Source organism: Trachypithecus francoisi, unplaced genomic scaffold (genome assembly GCF_009764315.1).
Source record: "Trachypithecus francoisi isolate TF-2019V2 unplaced genomic scaffold, Tfra_2.0 Lachesis_group4, whole genome shotgun sequence".
NCBI classification, from domain to species: Eukaryota; Metazoa; Chordata; class Mammalia; order Primates; family Cercopithecidae; genus Trachypithecus; species Trachypithecus francoisi.
The window spans coordinates 88,248,192-88,261,324 of NW_022681469.1; the positions used below are offsets into that span (position 1 = coordinate 88,248,192).

General features: G+C 38.3%; 1 protein-coding gene and 1 long non-coding RNA gene across 3 annotated transcripts in view; one reads left to right on the forward strand and one right to left on the reverse strand.

The window, feature by feature from the left end:
• LOC117073185 overlaps positions 1-2,486 on the reverse strand; it is a 39,545-nt gene extending 37,059 nt beyond the window's left edge. Inside the window, exon 1 of the long non-coding RNA XR_004433151.1 lies at positions 2,399-2,486. This is a non-coding gene — a long non-coding RNA (uncharacterized LOC117073185). The remainder of the gene's footprint in view (positions 1-2,398) is intronic.
• An 82-nt stretch (positions 2,487-2,568) lies between these two features.
• The window catches only part of LRRC72 (leucine rich repeat containing 72), a 45,738-nt gene continuing 35,173 nt past the window's right edge, over positions 2,569-13,133 (forward strand). Inside the window, exons 1-2 of one of the 2 annotated variants that reach the window (XM_033193731.1) lie at positions 2,569-2,797; positions 8,203-8,276. In XM_033193731.1, coding sequence (XP_033049622.1) covers positions 2,708-2,797; positions 8,203-8,276 — 164 coding nt within the window. In that variant the 5' untranslated portion in view covers positions 2,569-2,707. The remainder of the gene's footprint in view (positions 2,798-8,202; positions 8,277-13,133) is intronic. The other variant, XM_033193730.1, reaches the window with a different exon arrangement.

The following is a 13,133-nucleotide window of genomic DNA, read 5'->3' on the forward strand; positions in this document are numbered from 1 at the left end:
TGTAAACAATATACACTACCTGTCTAGGAGAGTGAATTAAATAATACAGTTTTTGAACTGAACTTCTAGCTTTTACTGTTGAAGAAACTGAGGCCCAGAGACATTAAGTGATTTGAAGGTGGCCAACAAGTAGTTAATGTTAGAGCTGAGACTAAATCCCACATGCCCTGACTTGGAGCAGAGGGTTCTTTCTTCTTATCCAAATCCATATACATGATATGATGGAGCTTTCAAACTGGGGTATGCATACCCCTGCGGGCAATGGCAGCAAGCCAGGGAGGTAAAGCCACAGGATCAACACAGGGTGTCTTGCTTCAATGTAAATATTACACAAAGATTTGAGGAGAGTTAGGGGAACTGCTTTATTTTTATATTAAAACAAGATTGATTGTAAAGAAGAATGCATATTTTACATGAATTTTAAAAATTTCAGGCGGGATTCCTCAGGCTATAATCCCACCCCATGGAGGTAAAAGTTCTCTCTGTTCACTCTACTGGGAATAATTCTTTTGTAAAAATTTCATGTCACCAAAGTGAGAATGTCTGGGAAGGAGCTTTTATCCAAAAAGTGCCTTCAATAACCTCCATCCTTGACCTTCCATAATTAAATTTGCTTTATTTTAGCCTTCATGATCAGTTAATTTCTTCTTGAAGAAGGAACACATTAAGATCTTATAATAAGTGAGTCTTGAGTTCCTTTCCTAAGAATATGGAATTTTTTAAAATTACCTTTTTAATATGAGGTAAAACGCTGAAAAAATAAAGAATAAAAATTTTAAATGTGATTTTAGTGGAAATTAACTGGCGACTAGTTTACATGTGCAAGATGCTCCTTAAAACTATTTTGCATATGGTTATAAAGTCACATTTGTGTAATGTAGAAAACTGAACAAGTATTGTTCATTTCCTTTTCTTCTTGTAGCACATTCATGAATAATATCTGCAATGCTATAACACATATCAACAGTAAAAATGAGCCAATGAATTATTATATATGCCTCCTCAGTGGACCATTTCTCTCATTTGAGTTTTATTTCTAGGATAGAAACTACTTAAACAATAGTTCTTAGATGATTAATCCCTCCACAATAACTTGGAGAGCTTTTATCCCCACCTCAGCCCCAAATACATATTAGAACTACTGAAACAATGTGTACTTGATTTCCCCACTGAGACATTTTTTAATGTTTCATTTCAACACCAGCATTTTTTTTTAATGCAAGTAGCTTGACCCATTTCAGAAAGCTACATTTGATTCCTAGATTTCAGGTTCAAATTGGGAGCCAAGAAACCAATTCATTTAATCCAGTCAACATTAATTAAGCGCAGTATGTTAGGCTCTGGCAGAACAGAGAGATGTCTTAAACAGGATCCTGCCTCCAAAGTTACCCAAGCTAGAGGGAACAAGGCTCATATAAATAAAATCACAAGATAATCTATGCTAGAGGTTTCAATACAGTTACAGAAGACAGCAATTTCAAAAAACAAGGTTGAAAAGATTGGCCAAATAGTGGCTCAATTTATCCATTTTCTGTCAGAGAAAAGATTTCTCAGCTACTGAAACAATATGCACTTGTTCTTAGCCAATAAAGTCAGTAGAGAGTTCCTTCCATTTTTCTGTGCACCTGGACTCTTCCGGAGCCTTAATACTACCACCCCCATCTTCATCCCAGGTCTGGGTCTATGGTGAGGCAATTAAGGCACTGGCCTTGGATCTGGATGTAAGAAGCACCAAAAAAAAACAAAAATTCAGCATTCAAAGTAATTTTTTTTTTTTTTTTTTTGAGACAGAGTGTCCCTCTGTCACCCAGGCTGGAGTGCAATGGTCGGATCTTGTCTCACTGCAACCTCTGCCTCCCAGGTTCAAACTATTCTCCTGCTTCAGCCTCCCAAGTAGCTGGGATTACAGGCGCATGCCACCATGCCCGGTTAATTTTTGTATTTTTTTAAAATAGAGACAGGATTTCTCCATACTGGGCAGGCTGGTCTGGAGCTCCTGACCTCAGGCAATCCACCTGCTTCAGCCTCCCAAAACACCAGGATTACAGGCGTGAGCCACCGTGCCCGGCCTCAAAATAAATATCTTAATGCAATATTTAAAAAAAGAAAAATCAAAATGTATGCAAATAACATGCATAATGAACAAAATGTCAAACTTTTAAACAGAGACACGATCAGTAGTACTGGCTTTTTTCCTTTTGCGTCAAGATCCACAGTGACTCTGCAGGGCACCTCGTCACGCCCACCCTGTACATGAGGCCAGTGGTCCACACACACGTCTAATTTTCAGAAACCTAAATTTCCTGATATTCAAATCTCGAATCAAAGTGATGATTACTGGGTGACTCCTGACGACTACTCGAATCAAAGTGATGATTACTGATTACTGCGCTCTTACCTCCTCCTGGTCCCGGACATAGCTGACCCCCTCTCTCCGGCATCTACCGCACGCATCACCATGAGCAGGGATAACACACGTGTGTCCGAGGTGCAAGCGTGGGTGTTGCAGAGTCACACGCGCAAACGTCACAGAAGTCAGCGTTTGGCTTCAAATATTTCCCAGTGTGGACTGGCTTCTAGTCAACGGGAATGCGGTAACTGTTGGTAACAGAACAATGAGCTGCGCGCCAAGCCAAGTCTCTCTTCGGTGACACCCGCGGGCAAGGCCGGATTAATCACCGCTGCTGCCGGCCGCCCATGTATCCTGATGTCCTGGGACCCGAACCCCATTCCCCGTGCCTTGCCATGCTGGAGCCTACGGAGGGCGTCGGAAACTGCCCTACAGAGCAGTCGCCGGGTAAGCGGTACCTGCCTTCTCAAGCCATCAGCCCCTCTGGCACCCCTGTCTGAGAACTCCAGGCAGGTACTGACTTTGGAAGGGAATTTCAGTACCCTGAAGGTGGAGATAGGTCAGATTTCAAATTAATTGGTCAACATAAAGGGAGAACAAGGAGTCCAGCACAAAATTGGGATGTGAACAGCGTTGAGCAGTGGAGAAGCCCCCTCAGCAACTCTGCCTGGGCTAGAGGTCCCTAAGCTCCTGGATGGGATTTGAGGACTTTCCGATCCACAACTAATAAACTTACACTGACCTTTTACCACTCAACATCTGCTGCGTATATAATTATGGTGGTTTGTAGATTAAGTGAAACGGAGATTAAGTAAATTTTGCAGTCTTGATTCTCCAACAGGGGTGTGTGGGTGTGGGTGTGGGTGTGTATCCCTAATACATTGTTCCCAGCAAGTGCAAATCGACACCTTGAAGAGGAAACGTTATTTGATGAGCCCTACAAGTAGAGTCCAGAGCAGTTAAAATAATGATTAAAAGAATATTTGGATATTTGGGTGGGGGAAAAAAAATCTCAGAATTGTGCCAGGTAAGACCTAGCAAGGCTTTCTGGAGTTCTCTGACTCATCTGCAAAGACGGGGGGCTGCTGTGATTAAAGGAGGCTGAGAGTTCTGTGTTGAATTGAAAACTCTTCACGCTAAGTCCTAACTTGTGCCTGCGTGTTGCATGGAGGTACAAGAATTTATCATCAGAGAGGACATTTTCTTCTACAGGTTTTAATACTGACCTTATTCTTCTAGGATTTAATAATCCTACCATTTCAAACATTTTTTCCCTTTGATTCTAGATCTTCAGGCATTGGGCGGTGGAGGAAGCAGCTGCTGTTCTCCCCGTGCTAGAACTGTTCCCATCCCAATTTTGTGATGGACTCTTTTTATTTTCCTTTTAGGCTAACCAATTAATTTGAAATCCAACTTTTCGCCCTCTTCAAGCTACTGAAATTCAGGCCTCTAAATTCAGTACCTTTTCTGACTGACATCCTCCACCAGCCAAAACAATGCTGCAAATTGAAATTCTACCTTCTTCAAATGCCCCTCTGCCTCCCACTGTCCTTTAGTTTTTTTACCTCACTTGACAACGATCCTCCTCTGTCTCCTTTCCAACATGCTTCCTTCTCCTTTCTTTCCATGAAAGGAAAGATACTTCATCGCGATCTTCCTTGGATCCCACTCTCCTCTGGTTAACGAACTCATCAGATCAGCACAGCTGCCCCGATGAGCTCTCTGATGAGTTCCACATTTACCCTTGCAGCTTTCAGGTGGGTGCCTTGACCAGTATTTCCACCATGGCCTCAATTTCAGCATTTCTCAGCTGCATCTGCCTTCCCTCCCAGTCACCTTTCTCATCAAGTCATCACATCATCATCATCGTCACCTACGACTTCCCTCGTGCTAATTCTCTGCCTCCTTTTACTTGCCAGTTCCCATTCATTCTCCCTAAACACGCCCCATGTCATATCTGTTCACTGCCCATTCACACTTGCCCCCACCCTAGGGCAGGCTCCTTAGCTGGTGGACTTTGTTTCCCAGAGGTAGCCTTGCTTCCTGTCTGCAGTTGTCACTGTACCCCAGGCCCCCATACACATCGCTGCTAGAGTCATCTTCCCGAAGCCTAGCTTTGTCACATGTTTTTTCTAGTTCAAAAATCCAGTAATATCTTCCTATTGCCCCAGAAGTGAGCACAATGCTGAATCACCCAATAGTCAGTTCTGTGCCTTCAGGGTACCAACAAAGCAAGGGCACCAACAGAGAAGGAGGAAAAGTGTTTGTGACATAATTTGATATTGGATATTGTGTAAAAGCATTGACATTGTTATCCTTAATTAGACTTTCTTACATGAATTTTACCATACAGTTACTTAGAATATGTATTTCATATATATGTACATATACATGTGTTTATATATCATATAAAATTAAATGATGTTAAGTTAGAGTTCTCAAGGCCTGAAGAAGTTTTCTCTGGACACTGATTAAGTACACAGTTCTGAGCCTAAATTTCAAAGTTGGCATAAATAATATGACCCCAACCCACCTTTCTTATTTCTCACAATTGCCTTCCACATGCCTTTTACTTCAGCCAAAGGCTGTACAGCCCTACATACCTTATACGTTCTTCTGCTTCTTCTGTTTTGTGTGCTTACTCTCCTCTTCCACCAACATCCCGTTTCTAATTTCACCTCACTTCTCAAGGCCCAGCCTGACTGTTAGTTGTGCCCTGAAATCTTCCAACGTGCCCGGGCTAACAGTACAGGCATACTTCGTTTCTACTGTGCTTCACTTTATTGTGCTTTGCAGATACTGTTTTTTTTTTTTTAAATGTTACTATCATATTTGCTTAAGGGACCACGAACTGTGCCCCTTTAAGATGGCAAACTTAACTGAATTCCTTTAGATGAGGGCATATGGTACTAGTGAAGCTGTGTGTTAACTGGGAACTGGAATTGTTCCACCACGGATTCACTGAAATGTGAATTGGCACATTTTCATGTTTCTTGGTACTTTGATATTAATATTTTGTACCAGATTCATGTAAAATTATTGATTGGAAAGAAACAAGCTGTGACAAAAACTTGTGTAAATAAATAACTATGATAGTGATTTGCATATTATGCTGATACATTCAATTTCCCTTTCACTTCATATTTTTTGAAATTTGATTTAAATTTTTAAATATTCATTCTATGGCTACAATTTTCAAAATGTGCATTATTTTCTGATTATCAAATTAATATGTGCTTATTGTAAAATACTAACACATCACTAAAAATAAATATTGCCTAGAAAGTGAAAGTCCCTCATGATCTCAAGTGATGACTTTTGCTAGTAATTTGAAGTGTGTGCATTTTGTATTCATATAAATATGACTTTTAACAAAAATATTGTTACACATATCATACTGCCAATTACTTTTTATTTATAAGTATATTTTAGATATCTTTAGATGTCTAGATATCTATTTGCATCAGAGTTCTCCAGAGAAACAAAACAATAGGATATATAGAAATACATAGAAAGAGACTTATTGTGAGGAATTGGCTCACTTGAATATGGAGACTGAGAAGTCCCACAATCTGCTGTCTGCAATCTGGAGCCCAGGAGAGAGCCAGTAATGTAGTTTAGTCCAAGCCCAGAGACCTGAGAACTAGGAATACTGATGTCTGAAGGCAGAAGATGGATGTCCCAACTCCAGAAGAAAGCGTGAATTCACATCCTTCTGTTTTTCTGTTCTATTGGGGCCTCACTGGATTGGATGATATCCACCCCCATTGGCGAGGGTGATCTTCTTTACTCAGTCCACTAATAGTAATGCTAATCTCTTCCAAAAACATCCTCAGAAACACACCCATAAATAATGTTTTACCAGCTATGTGGGCATCTCATAGTACAGTGAAATTTATATATAAAATTAACCATCAGACCACCTCTCTATATTTTGCAACTACTTCATAGTATTCCATTGTGATGTCACATGTCAATTTAACCTGCATTCCAATTAATGGGGACTATTTTACAACCACAGAAAATGTATGCTGAAATAAGCAGTGATAATCACATTTGTCTGGGTGTATGCACCTGTGTGTTTCTGAGTCCTGGAGGTAGAATGGCCGCATCAATTTAAAAGCACATTTATAATTTTAATAGATGGCTGCCAAGTTTTAATTCTTCTTTGACTGGGCTATACCACCCCAAACACTATGCAAAGATGTGACTGACGGTATGTAGTAGAGGCTGATAGTTGACATCTTTAAGTTGAAATACCCAGATGAGGGCTGGGTGTGGTGGTTCATGTCTGTAATCCGAGCACTTTGGGAGACTGAAGCAGGCAGGTTGCCTGAACTCAGGAGTTCGAGACCAACCTGGCCAACATGGTGAAACCCCAACTCTACAAAAAATTAGCCGGGCGTGGCAGCATGCACCTGTAGTCCCAACTACTTGGGAGGCTGAGGCAGGAGAACTGCTTGAATCTGGGAGGCAGAGGTTGCAGTGAACCGAAATCATGCCTCTGCACTCCAGCCTGGACAACAGAGCAAGATTCTCTCAAAAAAAAACAAAAACAAAAACAAAAAAAAAACAACAAAAAAAAAACCAGATGAGAATATCTAAGCCTGATCCAATGGGTTTTTCCAAGCTCCAGGCTCGGCTTGTGTAACTGGATAACAAAGCACCCTGATGGCAATGCCTAAACCTGAGCCTATGAATGCTCCAAGTCCCTAGATTCAGCTTGCTTAACAAGGTGTCAAGGGAAGTTCAGGACTATACATTTGCAGCTGCTGTCCATCACTAGGATACCTACCTTCCTCATTCCTTTAAATACGTTCATTGCACTAAATATAACTCCTATTAAAGTCCTCTACCAAATAGCAAAACCACTGTCAAAATTTCATATATCACCCAGAAAGATTTATAAGTCAGTTATAACCTCACCATTCATAACATATCCCGGCTAAAATTCAGTGATTGTTTTGACTCTGATAATTACAATGTTTGTCGGATTCCAGGACTGCAATGATTATACTTTTCACTTTTGTCATGTCTTGTTAGCTCTACTTTTTCATGGCAAATTACAGACAGACTTTACTTTTTCCATATTATTTTAGGTCATGTGGCCTATTAATGTTATTTTATAATTTAGCAAAGGATTTTTTTTAAAAAAAGCAAAGCATTTAAACAGCTGTTGCTAAAGTTTTATTTTTAAAACAGAGCTATGGGAATAAAAGTTGCTTCTCTACCAAAAATTCACACAGTATGAGTATGTTAGCAACTCATGAAAAATGAAGTCACTGTTGCTTGCCAAGCAAGGGAAAATGTATTTATTCATTTGTTCAGAGAAAAATGACATGTATTCATTCATTTCACATTTTTTGAGAACTTACTGGGTGCCAAGCATAATGTGATAGGCACAAAAAGAATGTCCTATAATAACATACATTTTATCCTACTCTTTCCACCTCCAACCCTATACTGGGCGAATCCTCTGTAGGAAACCTATCAAATACTAATTCTTCATGTTCAAAGAAACATTTAAGAATAGTTCTTTAAAGACCAAATTACCTTGCCTCATAGAGAATAAAAAACTTGCTTTTGGTGTATATGTACACATACATATTTTTTTCTCTCTGATTAAAAATTATTTAAACATCTGTGCCTAGGATTAAGGATAATGAAATTCAACCACAAAAAATGAGTAAATAATATATAATTGTAGTGTTGGAATTTATCAGTTTAGGATGGTTATCTCCATATTCACCTTTCTTTTGATCTTCTTGTAGACATTATTGTTATTGACTGCAAATGCCTCAGCATTTTTGTTCATTGGAATGTAGTTTGACAGATTAATTATATGTTATCAGGCAGTTGAAGATCAACTAAAGATACGTGGCCACAAGAGGGATGCTGATGTCTTCGAGCTGTTCCTTTCTAAAAAGTAAGTGAACTTAACATAAAAAAATGAAAGAGTATCATGTTATCGTGATCATGTTAAAATGTTTCACAGATTCAAATGTTCTTTTCCATTTTTGTCCCTCAAGGACTGGGTAGGCAACCACACTCCAATTGTTTTACCACTTCCTGGAGTCCACAGTTTTCTACTGGAGAGACAAAATACTGAAACTGATTTAAAAAAAAAAAAAAAAGATTATGGAGACAGGCTGTTTGAATTCCAGCTCTGTCTCTTCCAGCTGGGTGATCTTGGGTATGTCGTACAACCTCCCTATTAGGATTGTCAGGTTTAACAAATAAGTATATAGGACATCCAGTTGAATTTGAATTTCATAGAAACAATAAATATAATTGTAGTTAGTATAAGTATGTCCCACACATACTTAGTTGGAAAATTCATTGTTTCCCTGAAATTCAAATGTAGCCCGATATCCTGTATTTTATCTGGCAATGTTATTCCCTGGGTATAATTATACTACCTCATTCTCAGGGTTGTTGTGAAGCTTAGGTGAGTTACTAAAAGTTAGTCAAAGTTACTGGCACACAGTAAGCAGTCAATAAGCATTAGTATGGTTAATATTATTACTCTTACTGGGAATCCTTATACCACATACTATGATAATGACCCCCATTGTACTACAACCTCTACCTATCCCCATACAAATTTTACTGGTAAGTAGAAAAATCCCTCTCACATATCAACAGCCCACTTTGATTCCACTCGAACTCCTCAAGGAGGCAAACAACAAATTGGGTTTTTCTATAGAGTAGAATGAGATAGAACACAGGTATGGGAGGAAAAGGGAGTTATAAATAAAATTAGACTCTGATACCACAGTTCTCACTGGCCAGTAAGTGACACTGAAGTTTGCATTTTAAGCACAGTGACCCTATTCCTACATTGTGTCCCCCTTACTTTGTGCTTTTTAATGCCTCTGAATTCTGTGTATTATTTTTAAATAGGCTTCCAGTAAAGAAAATGCTTTAGTTTATCAACAAATTTAATCACTTTTATTTCTAGCAATTTGGGGAAATCCTTTATTATTATACATATTTTATTATAAATAAATATTTATGTTTATCAGTACAGAGAAAAGTGTTTATCTTTGTAAGGGCTCTGAATCTCTTGGTAGTAAAGGAATACATTGATGACAAGTTTGAAATATTTAAAAATATATTTAGTATGGAACACGTATGGTGGAGCATTCTGACATATTTAAGGTCATGCTTTGAGCCACTCGATATAGGTCAGTTAGTTTTAAAATAACAATAAATACTTCATGTGGTCAAAAGATTGCATCTTTCATGATTTTAACAATTGTATACTATTGATCACTATAGTAAGTAGATAGTAAGAGTAACTTTAAAATACTAGAAAATTTGAGATATTGATCACCTGACAGTAGGTAATTAATGGTCTCCTTATGGGAAGGATAACACCTTTTACATTTTGAGGATACTAAGTTACCATTTCATCCAGCTGTGGACAAAAACTATTTCCCAGTCCAGATGCCAATACACTGGTATACCGAGTTATTTATTTGCCTAAGTTTCTGTTGACTCTGGGAAATGAAAGCATCTTATTGACTTGTTCTTGAGTGATCATGGAGAACATACATTGGAACAGGATGTTGACAAGTATTGTCAGCATGAGTTATAGCCATCATTAGTAGAATTACCTCTCATTTATCCTTCGACTGGCCTCACCTTATAATGTAACAGCTTGTTATTGATTTCGGACAGGTTTATGTGCAGAATAAACCCTTCTGACATGAAATAGTTAGAGTACCCTTAAAAAGTGAATTTATATGATATTAGATATGGGCTTATACATTTTTTTAAATTAAATTTTAAAAAAGAAAAATGAAAAATGAATTTATTATATTACCCAATCAATGAAAATTCAACATTGATATTACTGCTACAAAAAAATTAATGACAGTAACTTGACACAGTTAATACTTTAAAGTTTTAGTGTATTAAAACAACTTTCACACCACTGCACTCCAGCCTGGGAGACAGAGCGAGACTCAGTCTCAAAAAATAAAATAAAATGAAATAAAATAAAATAACTTTTATGGGAAATCCTCTGAGTGGGGCATGAGATATTCTAATGTAGCCATGTAATGATTTCTTTATTATTTATCGTAGGAACAGATGAAGTTAACATACTCTCACTATCACCCAATGCAATAGTTACGGTGCCCCAAGGTCCAAGTACTCTTTCCCTGAAATAAGCTACATATCTACAGTGAGAGAGGAGAATGTATTATTATTTGTACAAATTTCCTACTAAAAGTTGCTTTGAGGCCAGACGCGGTGGCTTACACCTGTAATCCCAACACTTTGAGAGGCTGAGACAGGTGGATCACATGAGCCCAGGAGTTTGAGACCAGCCTGGCCAACATGTGAAATCCTGTCTCTACAAAAAATTAGCTAGGCATGGTGGTGTACACCTGTGGTCCCAGCTACCCAGGAGGCTGAGGTAGGAGGATCTTATGAGCCTAGCAGGTGGAAGTTGCGGTGAGCTGAGATGGAGCCACTGTACTCCAGCCTGGGCAACAGAACCAAACCCTTTCTAAAAAAGAAAAAAAAAAAGTTGTTTTGGAAGAGTCTGAAACATTTTGTTGTGCCAGGGAAGTGCTCAAAAACTAATGGTACATATCAAAGAGACACACGATTCTGCTTGAAATGTCTTTTATAAGGGAGAATTTGATCATTGTTTTAAGTGATAAAGGATTAAGAAAAAAACTTGAAAATTCAGGGAAGATGGGGAGGAGAATGAATGAGATAGAAGAGGAGGGAACAGATGTTCATTACATAAGAATAGCAGCTAATAATGTAAAAAGCATAAGAACATTAGGAAAATCATTTTATAATCCTAAATCTATTGGCTCAGATAAGGATCATCAACTGAAGCTAAAGCGAATGAGTAAAGAGTTGTCAGGGAGCAAGATATACACATGATCTCAGATATTCGCCTCATGTATGACTTGCCAATTATAAAATTTGTACTTTTATAGTGACGAGAACTGGCAAATACCCTCTTAACCAAATGACTGAATTTAGCTTCATCAAGAGTGGGGCAGACTGACATCATTTGGATCCTTATGTGATTCAGTAATTACTACTCACGTAATTGAGAAGTAGACATGATCTTCCTTGTATTTGATCATTAGGAAACAATCCAAAAATCAATAATGTAAGACATTCTACCAGAGAGTTATCCTGGACTCTCCAAAAAGCTAATGTTTTATGGCTTGTTTGTTTGTTTGAGATAGAGTTTTGTTCTTGTCACCCAGGCTGGAGTGCCACGGCACGATCTCGGCTCACTACAACCTCCGTCTCCTGGGTTCAAGTGGTTCTCCTGCCTCAATCTCCCAAGTAACTGGGATTACAAGCATGTGCTACCACACCTGGCTAATTTTTGTATTTTTAGTAGAGACGGGGTTGCACCATGTTGGCCAGACTGGTCTCAAACTCCTGACCTTAGGTGATCCATCCACCTCAGCCTCCCAAAGTGCTGGGATTACAGGTATGAGTCACCATGCCCAGCCCAAAAAGCTAATGTTAAGGGAGAAAAAGGAAAGAAGATGATTACCTTTAAAAAGACTCAAAGATTACATCACCCCAAATGCAATGCATGAATGTTAACGGGATACAGGATTTAAAAAAACCAAAAGAAATGTAGGAACAACAGGGAAACTTTGAACATGAATGGCATATTAGATTAAATTACTGAATTCCATTTCATCTTCTTAGGTGTGAGGATGGTATCTTGGTTATGCAGGACAATGCCCTGATATAGGAGATACACAAGATGAACTCCTTAAGCTGAGACACCTGCAATAAGCCTGCAACTTTATTTTCAAATGATTCACCAAGAAAATTATCAACCAATAAATAATAAATTAGATAGATAGGATAAGCATGTGACAATATGTTAAAAATTATGATGGGTATACAAGTGGTCATTGTACTATTCATTCATCTTTTCTCAGGTTTGACATTTTTCAATATAAAAAGTTAGTGAAAAAAGGTTTATTTTGTTTAGAAATGTTTGCATGCTTTCAAAAAATGTATGTTTTTATAAAAATTAGAAAAATATTATTCCTTCAGCGTCCCAAGGTTAAAAATAATTGTGATAAAATTTTACCATAAATGAATTAATATCTGTAATAATAGTAAATATTGATATTTTTATGCTTTGAAAAGTATCTGGCACACAATACATGATCTATAAGAATTTGATAAACAGATAACAATATGTGATCTATAAGCATTTGATAAATAAACAGATATGTATATGTATACATACTTGGGTTCCACAATTTCTGCCCTGAGAAATAAGAGATCCAACTACTCCAGGCCACATCAATCAAATGACCAACTATCTCAGACAGCGTCCTCTCCCAAACCCACATCAGCCCCTTTGATAAGTGAGCTGCCTTAGGAACAAGAACCAAGATCACTTGAATAGGTGGAATCTCATACCATTCAAGAAAAGTGGGTAATATTTTAATCCTATAATTAATAAATAAAGGGAGAATTAAGGAAAGCAGATGATTACCTTTAAAAAGACTCAAAGATTACATCACCCCAAATGCAATGCATGAATGTTAATGGGATACAGGATTTAAAAAAACCAAAAGAAATGTAGGAACAGGCCGGGCGCGGTGGCTCAAGCCTGTAATCCCAGCACTTTGGGAGGCCGAGACGGGCGGATCACGAGGTCAGGAGATCGAGACCATCCTGGCTAACACGGTGAAACCCCATCTCTACTAAAAATACAAAAAAATAGCCGGGCGAGGTGGCGGACGCCTGTGGTCCCAGCTACTCGGGA